Genomic DNA, 20,258 nt, shown 5'->3' with positions numbered 1-20,258 from the left:
TAACAATATTGCATAAACGATATGTAAAGAGATTCATTCGTTTTCAATCTTTTAATTTCAGAAAAGAAGTTTTGTCGATTTCAATCGTTAAAATTGCGATGGAAACTCATTTTTGGTGAAGAAAAATACTGGAGAAAGTCTATAAATTAGGCCGACAATGTTTAAAAACCTCTTTTTTACTAATTTATTTGAGCAACCTTATGAAAATCACTCACATTTTATTCTGTTTAATAAAACAATATCGACTGATTTATTTCAACGTGAATTTGACGCAGCGCCATCTTAAAATAGGTAGCCAAAAATAATCTTTGAATATAGAAGATGCATTATAACTTAAAAAACATTTAAATTGTTTTCAATATTGGCTTCGATTGGCTGCTTTCATTATGATAAAATTTAAAAACAGTGAACAATTTTATTATTATTTTGGCTTAAATATGATTTGAATTCAATATGTAATCCTTCCAAAGATTTGTACTTTTTTTGTTTATTTTTGATAAAGCGGTTTTTTTTCAAATATCTTTTTACATTTTCGAAAGAGAAAAAGCGTTCGCTGAATTTAAATACATATATTAAATTCTAATGATTTCGAATGGAAGTTTCAGCAAATAATTCAGCTTTATCTACATGGAATTCTTCAACTGAGAACACAATAATCAATAACATTTATAATTCTCCAAGTAAGAATATGATTACTTTAGTTCGAATTAAAGTACTTATAACCAAATTAAAAAGCTACCAAGAAGTAATCCTAGACTCATTAGGAAGGGTGTTGATGAGTCAAATCCAAACAAAAAATCAACTCCACAGAATAGTATATACGATAGACATATCATAGTCGCTAATCCAATGTAGTGCAATGTTTGAAATCTGCAAAGAGCAAATAAACAAATTTATAAACAAAACGGCTACATTCTTATTCTTAACAATTCATGTCTTACATAGCATAAACGATGACATGTAATTTCGTTGTGTCACCTTTCTCTCGATAGAAGTACCGGCGCACTCCTAAGAAATTACGTTCCAGAAGCTCACTCCAATCGAGTTCGCTGGCATCGAATTTGTATCGGACGGTATCTTTTGGATGCATCATTGATGAAATTCTCTGCGCATTTTTGGTGGAATATTGGAAATTTTTATTCAAAAAAAAGTGAAAAGCTTTGGTGCCCTTATCAAATACACGCATAAATTCCAAACTCCTGCCAAAGAGAAATATCACGTTATTTTCATTACTAATGTAATTAAATTAATTTTATTTACGTGTGATGGCGAACACCAAGACCAAGCCATTTTTCGGGCCAATACCAAAGCATACACGGTAATATATGGAACAAGTAAAAGAAAACGGTGTGTCTGAGGCCATTTCGAATTTTTGCAAATGGAACCCAGACCATTTTTAAACTCGGATTCACCCGGACACGGTCGTTTATAATATCAGCATATTCTTGCACTGTTATGGGATTCACATCGCCCGATGTCGAATGAACTACTTCGGGCAATTCTAATTTTCGCGTTCCAACATACCACCCTAGCACAAGTGAAGCGTTTATCGTGTAATCGACTGGTATAAGATCGATCTTTGATTGTGAATTTCCATAAATTGTACGGAATAAACCTGAAAATAATTCACATGAATAATTGTCGACATCATTCTAAAGAGATATATTCACCTTTGTAATAGCCAGCAAAGAATCCAAGATGACCACTGCTTGCATTGCCTACCCAACCTTGAACTGGATACTCGTACGTTCCATACACTATAAACAGAAAAATAAATTCAAACGGTTCACTTAGTTTTCGCTGAATGTGTTCGAACAACTTACCGATCGAAGGTCTCACAATTGCCGCAGGAAACCCAGTCAACTCTTTCATTACTAAATTTTCAGCTAATTGCTTTGTAAATGTGTATGTATTCGGATGGTCTTTCGTTATGTGTAACCAATCGGCTCGTGTTTTAATATCATTCCAAGCATCATCGTTTTCAGCCATTTTCAGCATATCGTATGGATCCTGAACTGGTGTATACACTTTTTCTTCCATCAAACCGCCATAGTTACTGTTACAGAATGCCGTCGACAGATGAATAAATGCATCCAATTTTCGAAGAGTTTTGCCAAATTCAATGCAACGCAATGTTCCAGTTAAATTTGTTCGAATTGCAACACGTAAATGTGTATTGAATTTTATGGTGGCAGCTACATGGAAAATTATATTCACATTTTCTCGTAATTCACATAATGTTTCATCATCAAAACCCATATTCTCGGCATCCATTATACCAACGACTGGTACAATTTTTTTTAACGTTTCTTCGGTATGGGATTCAAAAATCTAAGCAAAATCAACGGAAAAATATTGATGAATCACAGGGACGTCAATTTAAAAAAAAGAAGCATATTTACTTGTTTTGACAATAATCGCTTGATGCGTTCGCGTGTGTCTGAGCCATATTTATCGCGTATAAGCAGGTAAATCGTTCCAATTTTTGGTGTTGAACTTAATAGTGCTTCGATTAAAACGGTGCCCAAAAAACCAGTTCCACCAGTAATGAAAATATTTTTCCCAGCATAAAACTCTGATAGAGTCGGCTCTCTAATTTCATTATTATTTAGCGCCATTTAAAAAATTATTCGTCTTTCAGCCGCTACTGCGTTTCATAATTGTAAAGTTGGCAAAAGATTAAATGAAAAACAAAGATCATCATAAGTATGACACATTTAAAATTTAGTTCAAATTTGAATATAATAAAGCGGCTTACATACGCAAGCTGACTTTTCCGCATGGAACCGAAATTTTGGGAATAAACTGAAATTAATGTCTATGTATGGTTGCAGTAACTTAAATTGCCATGAAAACTTGTGAATATTATTTTCTTATCAAAATAAATAATCAAACCAATAAAGAAATTTCAATCAAAAAAATAGCCTGCTCAAAGTTTCACATCATTACGGTACCACAAAGGCATGTCTTTCACACAAAAATGAAATTTTTTGTGGATTTTTGTATGAAAAGTCTGTGAAAAATTGATTGCATCTTAAAACTAACATCAGATTCGGGTTTCTAGTGGCAAAAAACCCCCACTACACAGTCTTTCAGCGTTCAAATTGAAAGAATATCATTTTAAGGCATTTTTCTCATAAGTGCCTCTTCACAGTCTAAGTTTTACATCGATCAATCAATGTCGTTGAAAATTTGACCAGATCTATTCCTCGTAATGCCCAATCATTTCGTAAAGTCAGATTTTGAATTTCATGTCTGGGCACGAAACCATCGTGTCACCAAAATGGTTGAAAAATGATCAAAAAAGTAAAATGTATGGATTGTGGGTACTCCATTCGGACCAAAAAAAATTACACCGGTCAACAGATATTGCTCGAAAACTAATCAGCACGTCTCCTAGTAGTCCCAAATCATCCTGCAAAGTCAGAATTTGAATTGAGTTTTTGGAAAAATATTTATCGAGTTAACAAATTTTGGCAACACGCCACAGGACACAGGACACAGGTCACAGGTCACAGGACACAGGACACATCACACACAGCGACGCACATTAATATGCCCCAAAATCATCTCCAATCGTGTTTTGTACATTAAATATGCATAGAAAACATGTTTTGAGATGACTTTAATTTTTTAGCCTAATACAATACCTTTCCTACACTAGGTGTGCGGAAAAGTAATAATATTAATAAAACAAACAAAAATCCATGATTTGCATGGTCACATCAAAGCCATAACGTTTTATACTAGTTTCCGGGTAATATTTTCTTCTTCGGAAAACAGGGGAATTTGTGTTTGTAATAAAACTGACTCAGCGTTTGGACTTCACGTGTGGACAACGTCAAAAGCAAAGTTTATGAAAAAGAAAATACGAATTAAACGAGATGAAAAATGACACATATAGCAACCATTATTACACCAATACGTTTTTTTACTAAACATTTTCTCTATAAATGCATCATAATCATTCGAAGGTATACGAAAATCTACGCATCAAAATTGCTTGACTAAACTACATTCATATTAATACGATGCTTATCACGATGACTTGACTTCTTTTCATTTTGTTTACAATTGAAACGTAAAAAAAACAAAAGTAAAAAGATGTATCATGATTGTGTCCCCTTCATATGCATATTTTAAATCATTAATGCTTCGACTTTTTAATCGATGGAATCAATGAACTTTTTGATTGCACGTGTGCTTACAAATGTATTTTAAGATCGACGCTGTGAAAACTGGTTTCCAACATCTGAAAGCAGAATCATACTATATAGACCATCGAAATTTATACCTTCCTATCAAAACCACATTCATCATTGAAACGTTAAATATTTTCACTCGGAATTTGAACTTCTATTTTCAATTGAATGAAAGTGACATTTTAAAATTATGCATGGTTAAACAGATTTAAGCAATGTGAAACATGAAAACAGAGTTTTGCACAGCGCTGCTGCCATCCAGAGCATATTAAAATATCTTGCTGAGAATGCGTCGTCCGTCGCATGCGAAGGTACGTAGCAGTTTATACATCACAGCGAATAACAATACATGCATTGTTCTCTATTCAATCGTTTGAATGTTTTGAGTCACATAATCGTGAAGAGAACAATGGATTCATTCTTGTTCGCTGTGATGTATAAACTGCTACGTACGTTCGCATGCGACGGACGACGCATTCTTAGCAAGATATTTTAATATGCTGTGGATGGCAGCAGCGCTGAGCAATACTCTGCATGAAAAAGGTGAATGAAACATAGTTTGATTGACCAGCAAATTTTTTGTATGGTTACGAAAGTAAAAAAAAATTCACGGTCAGTGATAATGCAGTTGTACATGTTATACGTTCAAATTCATGGCTCTAACGTAAATACGATGGAAGCAGTGGCTGTGTAATTGGATCGCATGAACGAATTCATTTTCAACAATTCTATTCGAAAGACGTCATTTCATTATGATTTGCACATATTTCAAATCAATTCTATTTTTTTTGCGTCTCTATTGTCCCATACATCTTCAGTCCAATTTTTAGATACAGCCGATTTTTTTTTATTCGATCAACGATTTTCAAGGATTCGATAGTTTTTTTATTCTTCCAAGTAATCACTGATATTTGAAGAAATAACACAAGTGATAAAAAATTAAATAAATTATGTAAATTTCCACCATTGAGAATATAATTTTATATGTGAAATGCATTTAATAAATTCTGTTTTGTTTTACTACAAAAAAATGAAACGAATTTTTCAATGTCTCTCGATCGAATCAACTTTATTTCACAGATTCCAATGTCAAAAGTATTCCATTTAATCAAAAAATGAACAATTTTTATTCTCAGTCATCAAGTGTATTGTGCCCCGAACAGAAAAAGTTTGACTTGTATGATTTTTCAACTCATTTGCAACGCAATAACTATTTAAAAATATAAATTTTTCCCGTTCTTACGTTGGAAACATACGTGTTTATATCATATTTTGACAATCATATATGTGAAGGCATTTGATTAATGTATTTGTGACGTCACGTAAACCAATTATCTAAATCATATCACTTCACACAATCGCAAAATCATAAAGTGTCTCATCTTTAATTAGCACTTATTAAATATAATAAAGATAAATTGATTGAATTCCACTGTTTATATTGTTAAATTTATGAAAGAAAAAACTTATGGATGCCAAAATTCGAGAAAGAAAGTATGAAAAACACCATCGTATTTGAATTTCCTTTCAACGAATCTATTCGAATAATCGATGGTTTCGAATTGTGCGTAATTGACTATAGTCTCTATAGAGACTTTAAAAGTTATAGATGACAATAAAACTTTTTTATTGGAATTTAAGAAGAAATGAAAAATAGGATGACATCCACATTTTAATGCATTCGGACAAATAATGATCTATTCATAGCACACGAAGAAGGTGAAAATGCCAATCGAAATAAAAAAAATTATATATAAACTTGATACACGGATGATTTCTACATGTTCATTTTTGTATTATGTTCGAAAGAAACACAATTAATTATTGTTAAAACTTCAAAGTAATTATAGAATTGCCAAGAACTTTATGTTTAAGATATTAAAATGACGACACAGTATTTTATTTGCAACCGCTGCCCGTGCAAATTAGAAATCACGTGTGTGTGTTAAAATTTTCATTTTCGTGATTAGTTTGAATCAGTCATCTCCATTTATTTGATTACTCCAAAGTATTCCATTTTAAGTGTCACTAATAAGTGAACACATTTTTCAATGCCTTTTTTGCTATTATCGTTTACTAAGTTTATCGTCTGAACACAACACCTATACAAATAAATCGTATTCATACCAGAATTTTATATTAAATCATTTTATGGCCAGGCATTGAAAATTGCAAAAATACAATATTGTGTAAGCGATTGAAAAAGTAAAACTTGTTAACTGTTTTTTGTGTACCTGTGTAAATTTACAGATATCGTGCACTTTAACAAAAAATTTTTTAACAAGTTCAACATTTGGAGGTGTCAACAGACACGGACATTCACAAAACATCAATGTGAACCGTTAAGGAATTGAAAAAACGTCATGTTTGTTCATCCGTTTTTTCACACATCGACACACATTCATTTTGCATATTAAAAAGCAAATCGACGTTTTAGAACTCTTCAAATATTCAGACATTATAATGAGATATTTTCATCCAGATGAATCAGCTCAGCCAAGAGCTGAGATATCTTTAGGAGCTGAAATGTAGTGAAAACAATAAAAGTGATTGTTATAGTGATTGTAGCAATGTAATTATAACCATAACAATCACTTCTATTGTTTTCACTAAAATTCAGCTCCTGACGATATCTGGCTGAGCTGATTCATCTGGCTGAAAATATCCCATTATAATGTCTGCAAATATTCTAATAATTCTGATAATGTAGGGGCTCAGTTAACACGCTTCATTCAACACGCTGTTTTACTTGCAAAATTAAAAATGTATTGATTTGTTTTATTCATTGTAAAAACCAAAGCGGATATTGTGCGTAATATATATGATCGTATATGATGTTATATAAAATATTTACTCTTAAAGTTTGGTAGTCTCAACTCATCTGATGGCTTCGTTTTTTAATGCCAATCAAAATGATGGCCCAGAAAAATACCCTATCATTGAAAGGAATTGAACGGAATTGACCACTAATAATAAATACAATCAACGTCATATATAACTTTTATAACGTGTCTAAAGCTTGGATTAAGTAATTGAAATGTGGTCTCAATATCGTTCTTTAAAAAAAACTTTCTTCTTCCATACGTCCAATTTCTAAACGGTTGATAACAAATTCGAGGGCCATGACTATTTATTCAAATACTATGAATCGACTTTCTATCTGTTAAATTTTCTTCGCATTCCATAGCCTCGGTTAGGCACAGATCATTTTTTTAAAACGGTTAATTGCCTGTTTAACATAACGTCAGCAGCAGCGATTCTACATTGATTTTCAATCCAAAGTAAAAAAATTCATTTCGACGTGGTGTCATTTGTTTTTCGATTCGTTGTTCTCTTTTTTCTATCGCTCTTTTTGTACACTGATTGAATATATCGACGAAAAAAAAGGCAACTGTTTTTTTTTTATTTCAATTCACTTTTGGGTATGAAATTTAGTTTTTTTGTAGTCAAATAATTTTTTTTTTGTTTAAACGATTTTTTCCTTGTCGATTAATAATTCTTCCAAATAAAAAATTCGAAAAAGATTCAATATATACATATAATTTTTATTTAAATTGTTGAATACTCACACTAAATTCACAATTCACTGATTTAAAAAAAAGACGCTAAAGAAACACGAACACTTGTTTAAATTTCGATTTAAAATGAACGCATGTGTCGTATGTTCTATGATAACTGATTGCTGACTGATTTCCAGCTTCAAGTTCAATGTGTTCGTATGTGATGCGCGCACGACGATTCGTTTTCTTCTTGGTGACGAGTGCGAGAGTAAACACAAACAATCCGTGTACTGTACTGCCGTTGTAGTCTTTCTGGTTCTCCCTCTCAATTTTCGGCTTTGTATATCGTTGTTTATGTGTCGTTCAAGAGACTTACATTAACAATGAACAACAGTAGTTGACAGAGTTTTATAATAAAAGTCTGTCATTCTATACGAAAACGCTATGCGGTTGAATCAATCAATTGTGTTACTAAGAATTTTATTTTCATTATTCAATTAAAATATCCACTTAATACGGATGAAAAAAACAAACAATTAATTATGATCAAAACACATCACAGATCATTCGACTAGACAAAGTTCATATCGAAAATATACACAAGAAAAAGAAATGAAAATAAAAAAAAACTGAGAAAGAAAAAAACAAAAAGACGTAAAAAGCACGCGATCAATTGTCATACACTGATTTACCGATACAAAGAACAAAAGATTTAAGTTATAAAGCGAGTAAAAAAATGTAATTGTATGCGGAGATCGCTTTTCACTGCGACCGATGATCATTTAACGACGTAACGTGCACACATCGAATGAAATGGAGAATGGGTCAGCAATACGATGTACACCTACAATTCATTTTTCAAATCACTCGGCTATTTACTTACTTTATACGGACGCGAGCATAAAATACGACCTAAAATTGTGTGCGTTTCGTATGCGCACTTTTAACTCATGGAATCGTGTGTCGTTATTTGCATATAGACTTTGGGTTCAATTTCGAACTAAGCATGTACGTCGGCATATACATTGCATCATCAGATATAAATTTAACTTCGGTTTTCACCTGTGTAAGCAATAAATTGTGACCACGAGACTAACATACTACACTTACAAACGACCAAATGCGCAACCAATACTTTTATTATATCAATATAATGACCACCAAACCGAACGAACTAGCTTACTTTTTGCTTCATATGATAATGAACACCGTTCAGTTCACACCTTTGCCAAAAACGATTACATCTCATTGATATACATCATCTTTGTTTTTCCCTTCCATGCTGTAACGCCGTTTAACGGACATTGATTGTTTGTCGTCACAATGCTGGCCATTTATGTCTTCAACATACATCAAAAATCTTCATAGTGATGTACTGAAATATCAGCCATAAGTTTTATGTCATCATTTATTTCAGACGCATTTACATTTTGTAAAAATTAATTAAATGCGTCTCAATTTAATTTTGCTTATTTGCTATTTTCAACTTTTATTCAGTTTTACCAATAAATTATCAGTTATATTTCTGTATTAAATTCATTTGAGTGTGAAAATATGTCACACACTTTTTTCTCCGGTTCTTTTGAATGATGCAAACAATAAAATAAAAAAAAACCTGAGAAGGGAGTGTCTGCACTAATATAAACATTCCAATAAACTATACTAGGTTTCGGTGTAAAAAAAATTGTCTCTTCTTACGAACTTAAACACGCATAAAATTTAAAACGCATCGTAGGATGGGCTCGCTATTACATTCAAACATTCAGTCATCTTCATTTAGAAAAAAATGTTTCGGTTTCTCTTTTGGCTAATGATCATGAGCAATTTGTATATTACAGACGTCGAGCCGATTGTGAAAGCCGAAATTTTGGAATACCATACAACGTATAAGCTGATTTTAGCACAATCTCTAACAAAATAACTGCGCACAATACGAGCAGAGCATAAATAAAATCATACAGCTGTGTCGACATCTTTTTCAATTGGACACATTAAAAATTGCCATATGTATACATTTTTACACTGCACTTCCCGCTTGTATTCCCGTGGATTGAATGATTTATTATTATGTTTCTAAGCAGGCAATTTAATTCTTCAGCGAAATCGATAAGGTGAAAAAGGACCGGACCCACGAATCTATTTGATACGCCCTTAATGGCGCCAATGTTCGATTCGCTTTGCACATCGTCTATGGTGAAATCAATTAACGCACTTACAATAAATTGCATGAAATCATTTTATGAGGTGGTATTGTTATTGTTTTTTTTTTTTTTTTTGTTTACGAATGTTGCTGTAAAAACGTTTGTTTTTTGAAAAACGAACAAAAATAAATTTGTTTTGTCAAATGGACAACCGTTAAAATTGTTATATAATAATCAATTGTATACACGGTTAACTGCGCGGATGTTTTGTTTTTGGCTCCGCTGTTGACTTACCAAAATACGTTTTTTTAGTAATCGTAGTACGAGTACAATTAACAACATGCTAATTTTTAAAACAAACACCATTTGCTAAATAACTAATGAGGTACTCTCGTTACGTGCTAATGGACCAGCATATTTTATAATAATTGTATCAATGAAAATATGGATGAAATCAAACCACAACTGAAAATGAAAATGACTTTTGGAATCAAAATTTTGGTATTATGACTCACAGTTTTGATGACCGAGTCTTAAAATACCGTGATCTTGTTAATTTTGTGCATTTACAAAGTAGAAAAATATTATAAGTCACATTTGAAACATAAATATCACAGATGTTGTTAACTTCTACGTGCATGCAACAGTAAACATTTTGAATGAGAGGTCGTATATATTGTAATTTTGGTCAAGTGTACAGTTTTGTTATTGTTTATCAAATTCGTTTTTTAACTGAATGTTTTTACACAACAAAATACATGGGAATTCAAATGGCAGCTTAATAAAGCTCAGTGCATAAAAAGTTTTTAATACAACCGAAATTTTGTTGTGTGGTTTGATCCAAAATGTCGCCATCTTGATTTGAATCGCAGAAACAGCCAGTCTCTTGTTTCAAAACGAAAAGTCCCGAAAGTTTAAGCATATATTACCGTTCAAAAGTTTAATTTTAATATACGTTTATTGAATATTAGGAACTGTAATGATAATGACTAGATTCTAGCCTCAGAATTGCTAGATTATTTTTATTAGATCTACCGTTTGTAGCTTCATTTTAATATTCATTTAAAATTTGTTTAAATTTAATTTATTTCGATTTAACTATAGTGTTTGCGGTTAGATGCACCCATGTGTTGGGAATAAAAATGTTAGCTCTTTGCACACATCAAGTATTCAAAGTAATGACTCCATTGTATTGGGAATATATAAATTTCTATGCTTCATTTTCGATTTTTGTTTGATCAACATTTTCAGCATCAAAAATTGACAAATTTCAGATAATTAGTTGTTTTTAATGACCAATTTTTCCTATCTATAGATGTCCATATGTTATTTTACATATTTGAGTATACTGATACTTCAAAAATGATGAACGACATTTCGGATGAAAATTTCGACCAAAATTAAGTTCACCTATGCCAAACGAATTGCGCTAACAGCCGTAGTTTATGTTTACAATGACAATAAAGTGTCCTTGCATCGGAATTGCCGTATACCATTTATGTACATTAGATTTTCGAATAAATATGATTTTCGTAAACATTACCGCTTTTATTTTTATTTCATACTTTTAATTGGAACAAAAATAAAAATCTTAATTACTTAAATCTCTTATACTAATAATAATAATAACAATAATAATAATAATAAAAATAATATAATAATTTTTTAATAATTTCATTTTTCGTTTAGAGAAACAAATTTATGGAGACTGTGGTATTAAAATCGTACTATGTTTCGATGACATTGTTTCCATTCATTCTGAGGTTATGTCGAAACTGTTTGTTTGATATACATATTTTTCTGGAGACATTTTTTTCATTTGCACACTGGCATTTAAGTACGTTAACATTTGAGCTTTGTTTTTGTTACCAGTCTCAGTATCAGGAGAAATGACCGAAAGGTAATCTCAAAATACATACATTGTTTCAAAATAATTAAATTTAAATATGTTCTTATCTTAAATATAAATTTTATGCCGATACCCCGTATTTCTTCAAATTTTGAAGCTTAAAGCCCGTAAAATTGAACAGAAGCTAATAAAAATGCACAAATTTGCTTGAGCAATGTAATTAGCATCACTTCCTTTGGGTCTGTGGAATGGTCTTCTATGGCTGGTCGTAGTTGTTTCAATATCATTTTGACGTTGTTCAGGAATTGGATGGTCGTCAAGTCCATTGTTGTCACCATTATTAATTGTTTTGTATGTTGTTGATTCTGTCAATGTACTTTGTTTGTATTCTGAATTGATATGATCCAAATTTTGTGGCGGTTCATCGATTCGTGCATCGTCTTTTCCAAAAAGACCATCGTCACCATCAAGTGTTGTTATTAGGTATACATCGCGATCACCTAATGGTTGAATAGGCCGGAAATTGTGAGTTAGATGATGCCCTTCATTGTCTTGAATCGTTCGAAATACCTCAATCTGAAGCAAAACAAAATCCAAAACGAATAAGATGTGAATTAGCTTAATTAAATTCGATATAAGTGATAATAAGCAAATAATAATCGATTTGTTTTCTTTGTCTATTGAACCAATTCATTAACATGTCTGATTTGTATTTATAGAAATAAATATTGTTTGTCACATGGATTCGTTGTCAAGAGATTTTTGATTTTTTGCCGATAAATAACAGTGACCTAATCAAATGGTCCAAAAACCAAAAATTTGTTAGGTAATATCCAAATCCAACCAAGGACACAAATTAAGATTTTTGCAGCAATTATAATAATAATAAAATATTTTTTTGTAGAAATTGGTGAAACCGGGAAGCGCTTTATAAATGTTTGGAAAAAAAAACGAAGAAGAAAAGAAGAATTTCTTAAAATTCCAAATTGTTCCATGAACTCATAGCAGGACGGCATTTGCATATCTCATTTCATCTGATATGCTAAATTGTTTTTCAAATAAGGAACACATCTGAAGCGAACGTAAGCAATGATATTGCACGAAAAACCGTCGATGCGTGCGTTATCGAATGAACTAAGTAAATAGCAACTGTGCCAATACATCTGGCATCTCTTCCATCTTTTGAAAAAATGAAATACATTTTATGATTCATTTTTGAAACTCATCCTTACCTGTGCATGTGACAATGGAATTGATCGCTTAAAATCGATCCATGTGACAACTTCACTACTGCAAAATCAAAAAGTAAAATCGATTAATTTCCGATAATTTCTTAATGAAAAATTAAATTAAAAAGGAAAGATAAAAACCATGGTGGCGTCGTCAGTGATCCATGATATGTGTAATATTCGTTGAGATCGTTTAATATCAAATCTTTGAGTGATTTTAAGCGGGTAAAGGTAGTTGATGTTTCTGGCTCGGACACATTTGGGAGTAGCTCAGTAATTTCGATGTAATTTTTATTATCTTCATCGTCCAACTGAAGTGTCCAAACAAAATCGAAGGAGATGAAAATTGTTTTAAAAAATTTGAAAATGTAAAATATGTTGGTTTGCACTAACATGAAAGAAGAATGCCAAAACCGTCAAACCGTCTGAATTTTCCATAGCCGATCGAACGTTTCGATATTGTTTCTTGTAAAAAACCATATGCAACTCCATTGGAAAACTGCAATGAATCAAATGTCAGATATAATTGGAGTGGTTTTGTGTTGCCCATTAAATATTTAATGAAATACTACCTGTGACCATCGATGAAGTCTTCGCTTCCCATTGTATCGTTTTCACCCCAATGAAAATGTAGTTGAGCAAACTCATACGTTCCGCTTAATGGGCCACCAAAAATTGTTGGTCGTTGATCTGAATCGATTGACACCATCACTGAAATCAAATCAAAACGAAATTAAAATTCTATTTCTATGTTTCTAATAAATAAAATTTTAAAAAATCCAAAACATTTTACCTGTATGTCCATTGTTTTTCATAACTGTTTTGCTAATTGGCACATTTGAATCATTAAATATAAGGGGTGGCAATTTAGCATGTTTCACTGTTAACGAATTGATATCGATCGGACTTTGAAATTTGCCAAAACATGAATTGTACTGTTCGCCCCAATGGCTTGGACCTGAAATCAATTGCATTTTAAATTATAACTACATTTCTATTTTGATTTTTTTTTTTTATTGTCATGAAATTATGATGAATTTCAATAATGCTGATTAAAAATGAATAAAAAGCATTTTAATCTGGCTTACCTTTAATACCTTCATATCCAAAATCTTGTGCACGAACAATTGTGAAGACTGAAATTAAAGGAAAATAATTAAATTTTTTTTTTTTAAATTACAACTTGTGGAATTGTTAAAAATATGCCATATTTAAAAAGTGGAAAGTGGTGGAAAAGTGATACACCAGCAGAATTTCATAAACGATAATACGCAATTTCAATCTAATATCACAATGTATTGCTATCTCTTGTGACTTATGTATATATCGTTGTGATGATTGTGTAAAAGTTTGAGCAAAAGCAGATTCAAAGTGTCAATCATTTGGTTACATGTTGTAGAAATTATAAATTATAATTTGGTTGGAAACGTGGACTTTGGTTTCATTCAAATTATTGAACTTCGAATGTACGATATGCTGCGAGGCAAATAATTTGAATTATTTTTGAACATTCAATAATTTTAAATAACGATTATAACACGACCATTTTTTTTGCGGCGAAAAATTCTTATACGATTCCACAAAAACATGATTTGTTTGCCTTTGGACTGATACATTCAATATTTGTTGACTAAACGTGTGTCACATGATTGATGCACTTTACCTAAATATAATAATGTTAAGGCTGACCGCAAAATCAAGTTTTATTTTGGAAAATTTTATGCGATTTTTTCAAAAAAAAAAAAAAAGAAGATATCGTTGCTCAATTGTAACTAATTTTACTAGACTCATGTGACTTTATCTAAATGCATCGGGGTATTTAATTAAATGATTGGATTTGATCTAATTTTGTCAATGTTCTACATATTTGATGCCATCATTGAATCAATCACACATTTAAATGCTTTATTGTCACATGACGGCTCCGATGCATTCATTTGAACTGAACTCAATATTTTATGAGACATTTGACAATTGTGGATTGATTTTGCTAGCGAAAGTCTTGATAATTAAATGATAAATTTGAAGAACGCAAGAAGATGTAATAATTTTACGAACAAAATGTCATTACTTATTTAATTTTATTTGTGAGGTTGTTGTCTCATAAATCATTTTATTTCAACGCATATTTCGATTTTTCGATTGAAAAATCATCATTCATCATATGCAATGTTCGCGATCGACAACAAAATGAAGATGAAAGATACTCGTACAATTTTCAAGCAATGAGTTTAATATAAGTATTATCACTTGGTATGTCATTGTCATTAAACCGGCGCAAACAAACCGTCACGATTGATACAACAATGTGACAATACGACACGCGAATATGTAATCAATACATTTCACAGGAAATTCTTTTTAACAAAATTCCATTGAACTGAACGCAATTTAAAAATGCTTCGTCATATATTCGATACAAAGAATAAGTTGTTATAATTTGATTTAAAATCATCGACATTACTTTTACTCAAAACAATTTATCAATTTATTCAAATTGTATATATTTAGCGCTGCATAAAACCACATGCAGATAAACAAAAAAAAAAATCAAAAGAAAATGTAAATCAATCATACTTTTAGGTAAGTGCATCAAATTGCGTAGAAAATATGCTAAACGATTTTAAAACACAACAATTATTCACTGTCAAAATACACGTTCATGAAATCCAACAAGCTTGACAGCACCAGACAAATATGTCTCTTCATATATAGTGTGTTTTGTTTTTTTGTTGACTTTGTTCCCAACAAGAATCTTGAAATCTTGTTTAAAATACAAACATTTCTATCACACATATGGGCACTTTATTTGATGGAAATGCACTTTTATTTCTCAGTGATAACAACAACAAACCGTAAAAAGTTAAATTTAGAAATGAATGCTAAATATAGCTAACCAAAACATCATTCGGTAAATTTAAAAAAAAATCTTTTTGGAATAAAGTTCCTCATTGCTTTCGGTTACTTAACTACTGCTACGTCAATCGATCAAAAATTATTCATTCAACATACAACTTATGCATATATGAAATGAACATCCTCATAGTAAAACAAATCTAGAACCGAATCAATGATATGATTTAAATTTAAATGGGAGAACGGTTTAATATTTTTCATAAAGATTGTACATTAATGAAGTAATTGATCCCATTTTCAAGTAAATATATCATGTTTTTCAGTGCACAATCTCTCATTGTTTTACTAATCATCATTACATGAAATTGAGATGTTTAATTCAATAAAGATCGTCGTTTGACATTGTTATCAAACTAATTTGAGTCAAAGTGCACAAAGGACGATTGAGCCAATTTTTTCAATAAAACATTTGCGAATTTAATATCTTTTTCAAAAAATAACTCGTTGACATTCAATTGGCATTGAAGTTTGACTTTGATCACTCAAATATGAAGTGGCAAAAAAATAATAGAAATGGTAGTCTCTTACAGATATTTATTCTTTTCTATAAATAATCATGTTTAACAATGTAAGGACTTGCCTTAGATCACAAATAAATAAATGCAAATTTGTATAAGTGTTTTTTGTATTATGTTTGAAATTATTGGTTTTGTCGACTTTTGTTCAGGTCAAATTGAAGGTGGCAATTGGTAAGTTTGACAGGTTTGAAAGAAATATAATTATTTAATTATTTTAATTGACAAATTCAAATGAATCAAAAAGAATTGAAAAATTGATACCGAAATAACACAAAATTTAAAAATAAAAAATCATTATTTTTTGCACAAACACATAAATTTCTTTCACATTTAATAGGCTGGTCAAATAGCGCAAAAACAAGTCCGAAACTAGTCAATGAAAAAACCAAATTGATTGAATGGAAAAATTACCGCGAAAATTACTGGACAAGATAGCATGAAATTTGTTGGCATGTATTTCAAAAGCAATCATTAAAATAGAGACTATTATTTACATTTGTGGTCAAATTGTTCATTTTGAAGCCATAACACATTCAATGAAATGGATAGACTGTTTATACATTGAAAAAGTAGTCTATTATTTTTTTTCTGAATTTTTTCTTGCATATGTAAATAATAAAACTGTCAACTGTATTGATTTAAATTATTTGGTGGTATGTTGAAAATGTTTGCATGAACTGAGGGATAAAGAATAATGACATGTTCGATTAGCGGTGCAATTGGTCTTATTTTCAGTGGTTCAAATAAGTATACGTGCCAATTGCCACAAGTCGCCACTAAAATTATATCTCTTGAGTAAAGTATGCATGCAATTTTTGAATTTATTGGGAGTATGCATTAATTTCCGGCCTTTTTTGGTGTGAAAATTAACGTTTATTTCGAAGAGATGGCAAATTATACTTGGACAGAGAGAAGAACATTCGGCGTCTCTTCCCTCAATCGAGTCATTCTTCGGGATTTCAATAAATACAGAGGTGCTACAGGACACGTATCGATCTAATTGGATACGATTTAGAAAGGGAAATGTCTATTAAAAATAGTGGGAGCAAAAATATGTATCCCTTCAACTGTGTTGAATTCAATTTTTTTGCCAAGATTTGAGGGAAGGCCTTATGAAAAGCTTCTATACAGGAGATACTTATCTTTTAGCCTCTGATGACTTGCTTAAATCAAATTGTTTATAAAATTTGCCTATCAAATCAAATGGATAGTTACTGAAATTACTTTTCGGGAATGATTTTTTTTTAATATCAAACCAGCAATGAATTTAGTAAGTGGCAAACGCAAAAAACTACACCGAAGAAGTAGCAACATATGCTTTGTGTACAACTTTATATGCAAAAAGATCTTGTTCAGCCTGCTAGATATATATAGCCGCTTTACTTTGGTGGAACTACGTAGCTCTATGGAAAATTAAAATTGTGTGAAAATTGAAATTGAAAATGCACTAGAATGCCATATGTTCAATGATTGGCTCTATAAACGAAAATTGGTCTATTCACAGATATATTTATAAAGTTGAAATGCATAATACGCAAACAATCCACTTGAACTTGACACAAAACAATGAGAAAGAATCCAAACAAAATGTTCAATTTTCCGACGATTATGTTCTGAGACATGGTCATATTTATTTTAAATGTCAGTTAAAAAAAATTTTTTCCCAATATTAAAGACTCGTTAATTAATATAAGGCTATTTTCTCTGTGTATGTTTTTCAGGAAACGTTGAGAGAAGTAGAATATTCCTAAAGAATATTTAGGAGCGAAGAAAATTGTTCCAAAAAACAGAAAAAACGTAACAATCTGAATAAAATATATCCTCTGTTTAAAATAAAATGCGATGAAACTGTTTCTAGTTCAAAAACATAGGCCGTGTTTGATATCACATTGATTGAAATGTAATTTAAAAAAGGATTGTATATTTGTTCGTTGACCCAAATTCAATGTGATATTGAACTAATGAAACAAGAATCATACCATGCCATAATATTCAATTGCAACTACCACAAGGATTTTGCTGACTGAATTCCGAACGGTGGACATACGTCCTCAGCAGGGGTCCGAGGGGTCCGATTACCCCCCCCTGACGAAGTGTCAAAATTTTCAAAGAATTCTTTCAATTTGCTAGGGAATTTCGCCAAAAAAGTGAGGACCTTTTTTTTTTTTTTTTGCTCCTCACTATTGTTTTCAACGTAGGAAAAATTCTTTAAATTTGCTAGGGATTTTCGCCCAAAAAGTGAGGAGCAAAAAAAAAAAAAAACGAAAAAGGTACACTTTTCGCAAAATACACTTCACTTTTTTGCTTACCCCTCTCGATTTTTTTCAATTACCCCCCCTTTAAATTTTTTCCTTGAGGACGTATGACGGTGGAGTAACCAATGCAACAATACGTTTAAAATGTAAATTATTCATACCTGCTATTAAACTTATTAAAGATGTAGCCATTTTTTTGTATATTAGTTGATTTTCCTTTCTGCGTTTTGAATGAAATATAGACACTGCAAATGATTCTATATGATTTGATAGAATAACAAAACGTTTGCTTTTCGCCGGCGTAGAAATTTGATGCAAATTATTAAGAAGCGCTTCAATGTAATACCGTCGAATAATACTTAAGAATTCAACAAAAAATATATCATTCAAAATTGAGATAAAGATCTAATCATTATAAATTACTATTCATTAAGATCATTTATTCGATGATAATCGTACACTTGACAATTTTAGTTAAATAGATCAACTTTGTCAGTACATTTTGAGATTTGTTGCATCGCAATCGTAGAGTGGAAAATGACAAACACTTAATATGAACTTTTTATTTATGCGTTGCCTAGTCTTTTTTCATCCAAAAACCGAAAAAATAAAATAAATCAATTGACTGCAATTGGTTATGTATTAAAACTGAAATATCGAAAAAAATCCATTTGAAATACATTAAAAGGGTACACCGATTTATTTATATATATTTTTTTCGAACTAGAGTGAAGTTAACGATTTGCGATATTTTACAGAAAATCCGTGTCTTTTTTTTTTTAAATATAAGTGCTACCGTTTACAACCGCACTCTTCAAAACGTTGTGGTAAACTGGAAAAAATTCTATCGGCTGATTGCTAAATAATATGACGATGAGCCAACTTTTTGTTATGCTGTTGCGGTCGCTGTCGCTGTCGCCAGATCTTTTCCCTATTTGCTTCGTTTAGTTGTTGTATATGACACTGAATGCGAGACAAATTGTTTGTATGCGTGATATGTAGTTTGATTTTTTTGTTGTTGTTGTATGATTTTTGTATGGGTATGTATGTATACACACGAATGTGTCGAATTATTTTACATACACACATAACCGCTTTCGGTGATCTCTACATGTCGTTCTTCTTCTTCTTTATGATGAACTTGGAACTGGCGCATTTTACTATTTATCGCTTTGTATTTTTATCATTATTAGCCAATGGTATAATAATCAATACTATTTATAGCATTTTTTAAGCTGAAGCGTGCACTTTCAAATTTGCACTTCCACAACGTTAATATTTAACTCACCGAATTTTTTACATTTAAAACGAATATATGATTCATCCGATTTGTTACAATTTAAAATGCTGGTACATTTGCTGTATGGAAACGGTTTTTGTATTGTTCATTAACTCAGACTCAGTCAGCGTTTATATTTTAACTTCAGCAATTGTTTAAGATAATAAAATAATAAACAATTGTCAGCAAAATGAATACAAAGTATAGTAAAATAGAGAGAGAGAGAGAGTACCCGTCAAGTGGAAGTTTCAATTCAACGCAGTATGTTGTATATGGTTGAGTGTGTAAGTATCACTCCAAATATGAGTTCCATTCTAATTCTTAGCGATACTAATATTAAGCAATTATTCTGAAAACATCGGTGACAAG

General features: G+C 31.2%; 2 protein-coding genes across 6 annotated transcripts; both read right to left on the bottom strand.

The window, feature by feature from the left end:
• Positions 1 to 78: 78 nt before the first annotated feature.
• On the bottom strand, positions 79 to 8,284 carry LOC116345508 (putative fatty acyl-CoA reductase CG8303). Of its 4 annotated transcripts, none has more exons than XM_031774934.1 (8): positions 7,772 to 8,284; positions 2,759 to 2,805; positions 2,403 to 2,647; positions 1,824 to 2,331; positions 1,671 to 1,757; positions 1,261 to 1,615; positions 942 to 1,199; positions 79 to 870 (listed from the first exon to the last, which is right to left on the bottom strand). In XM_031774934.1, exons 3-8 carry the CDS (start codon positions 2,616 to 2,618, stop codon positions 717 to 719), a joined length of 1,578 nt encoding a protein of 525 aa, XP_031630794.1. In that variant the 5' UTR covers positions 2,619 to 2,647; positions 2,759 to 2,805; positions 7,772 to 8,284; the 3' UTR covers positions 79 to 716. The 4 variants fall into 4 exon arrangements, with proteins under 4 accessions (XP_031630794.1, XP_031630796.1, XP_031630795.1 ...); XM_031774936.1 differs by having other exon boundaries at positions 2,759 to 2,771; XM_031774935.1 differs by lacking the exon at positions 7,772 to 8,284 and having other exon boundaries at positions 2,759 to 2,818.
• Positions 8,285 to 11,532: 3,248 nt separating this feature from the next.
• Positions 11,533 to 19,449, bottom strand: LOC116345514 (carbonic anhydrase 7-like). 2 transcript variants are annotated; one of them, XM_031774947.1, is made up of 9 exons: positions 19,110 to 19,449; positions 18,772 to 18,968; positions 14,010 to 14,057; positions 13,715 to 13,879; positions 13,494 to 13,632; positions 13,315 to 13,420; positions 13,063 to 13,232; positions 12,925 to 12,982; positions 11,533 to 12,268 (listed from the first exon to the last, which is right to left on the bottom strand). In XM_031774947.1, exons 2-9 carry the CDS (start codon positions 18,800 to 18,802, stop codon positions 11,837 to 11,839), a joined length of 1,149 nt encoding a protein of 382 aa, XP_031630807.1. In that variant the 5' UTR covers positions 18,803 to 18,968; positions 19,110 to 19,449; the 3' UTR covers positions 11,533 to 11,836. The 2 variants fall into 2 exon arrangements, with proteins under 2 accessions (XP_031630807.1, XP_031630806.1); XM_031774946.1 differs by having other exon boundaries at positions 18,772 to 19,449.
• Positions 19,450 to 20,258: the final 809 nt, after the last annotated feature.

The sequence above is a fragment of the Contarinia nasturtii genome, unplaced genomic scaffold (genome assembly GCF_009176525.2).
Source record: "Contarinia nasturtii isolate CC-2019 unplaced genomic scaffold, AAFC_CNas_1.1 Cnas_scaffold_1305, whole genome shotgun sequence".
Lineage (NCBI taxonomy): Eukaryota > Metazoa > Arthropoda > Insecta > Diptera > Cecidomyiidae > Contarinia > Contarinia nasturtii.
The sequence above is the reverse complement of the archived record's forward strand: the minus strand, read 5'-3'. Positions and strand labels throughout refer to the sequence as shown.

Coding starts and splice junctions, on each gene's coding strand:
- LOC116345514 (XM_031774946.1), bottom strand. CDS start 18,802: ATGGCTACATCTTTAATAAGTTTAATAGCAG. Junction 14,058..18,771: donor TTTAATAAGTTTAATAGCAG/GTATGAATAATT, acceptor CTTTAATTTCAG/TCTTCACAATTGTTCGTGCA. Junction 13,233..13,314: donor TTTTGGCATTCTTCTTTCAT/GTTAGTGCAAAC, acceptor TGGACACTTCAG/TTGGACGATGAAGATAATAA.
- LOC116345508 (XM_031774934.1), bottom strand. CDS start 2,618: ATGGCGCTAAATAATAATGAAATTAGAGAGCCGACTCTATCAGAGTTT. Junction 1,200..1,260: donor CTTGGTGTTCGCCATCACAC/GTAAATAAAATT, acceptor TCTCTTTGGCAG/GAGTTTGGAATTTATGCGTG. Junction 871..941: donor CATGTCATCGTTTATGCTAT/GTAAGACATGAA, acceptor TGCTCTTTGCAG/ATTTCAAACATTGCACTACA.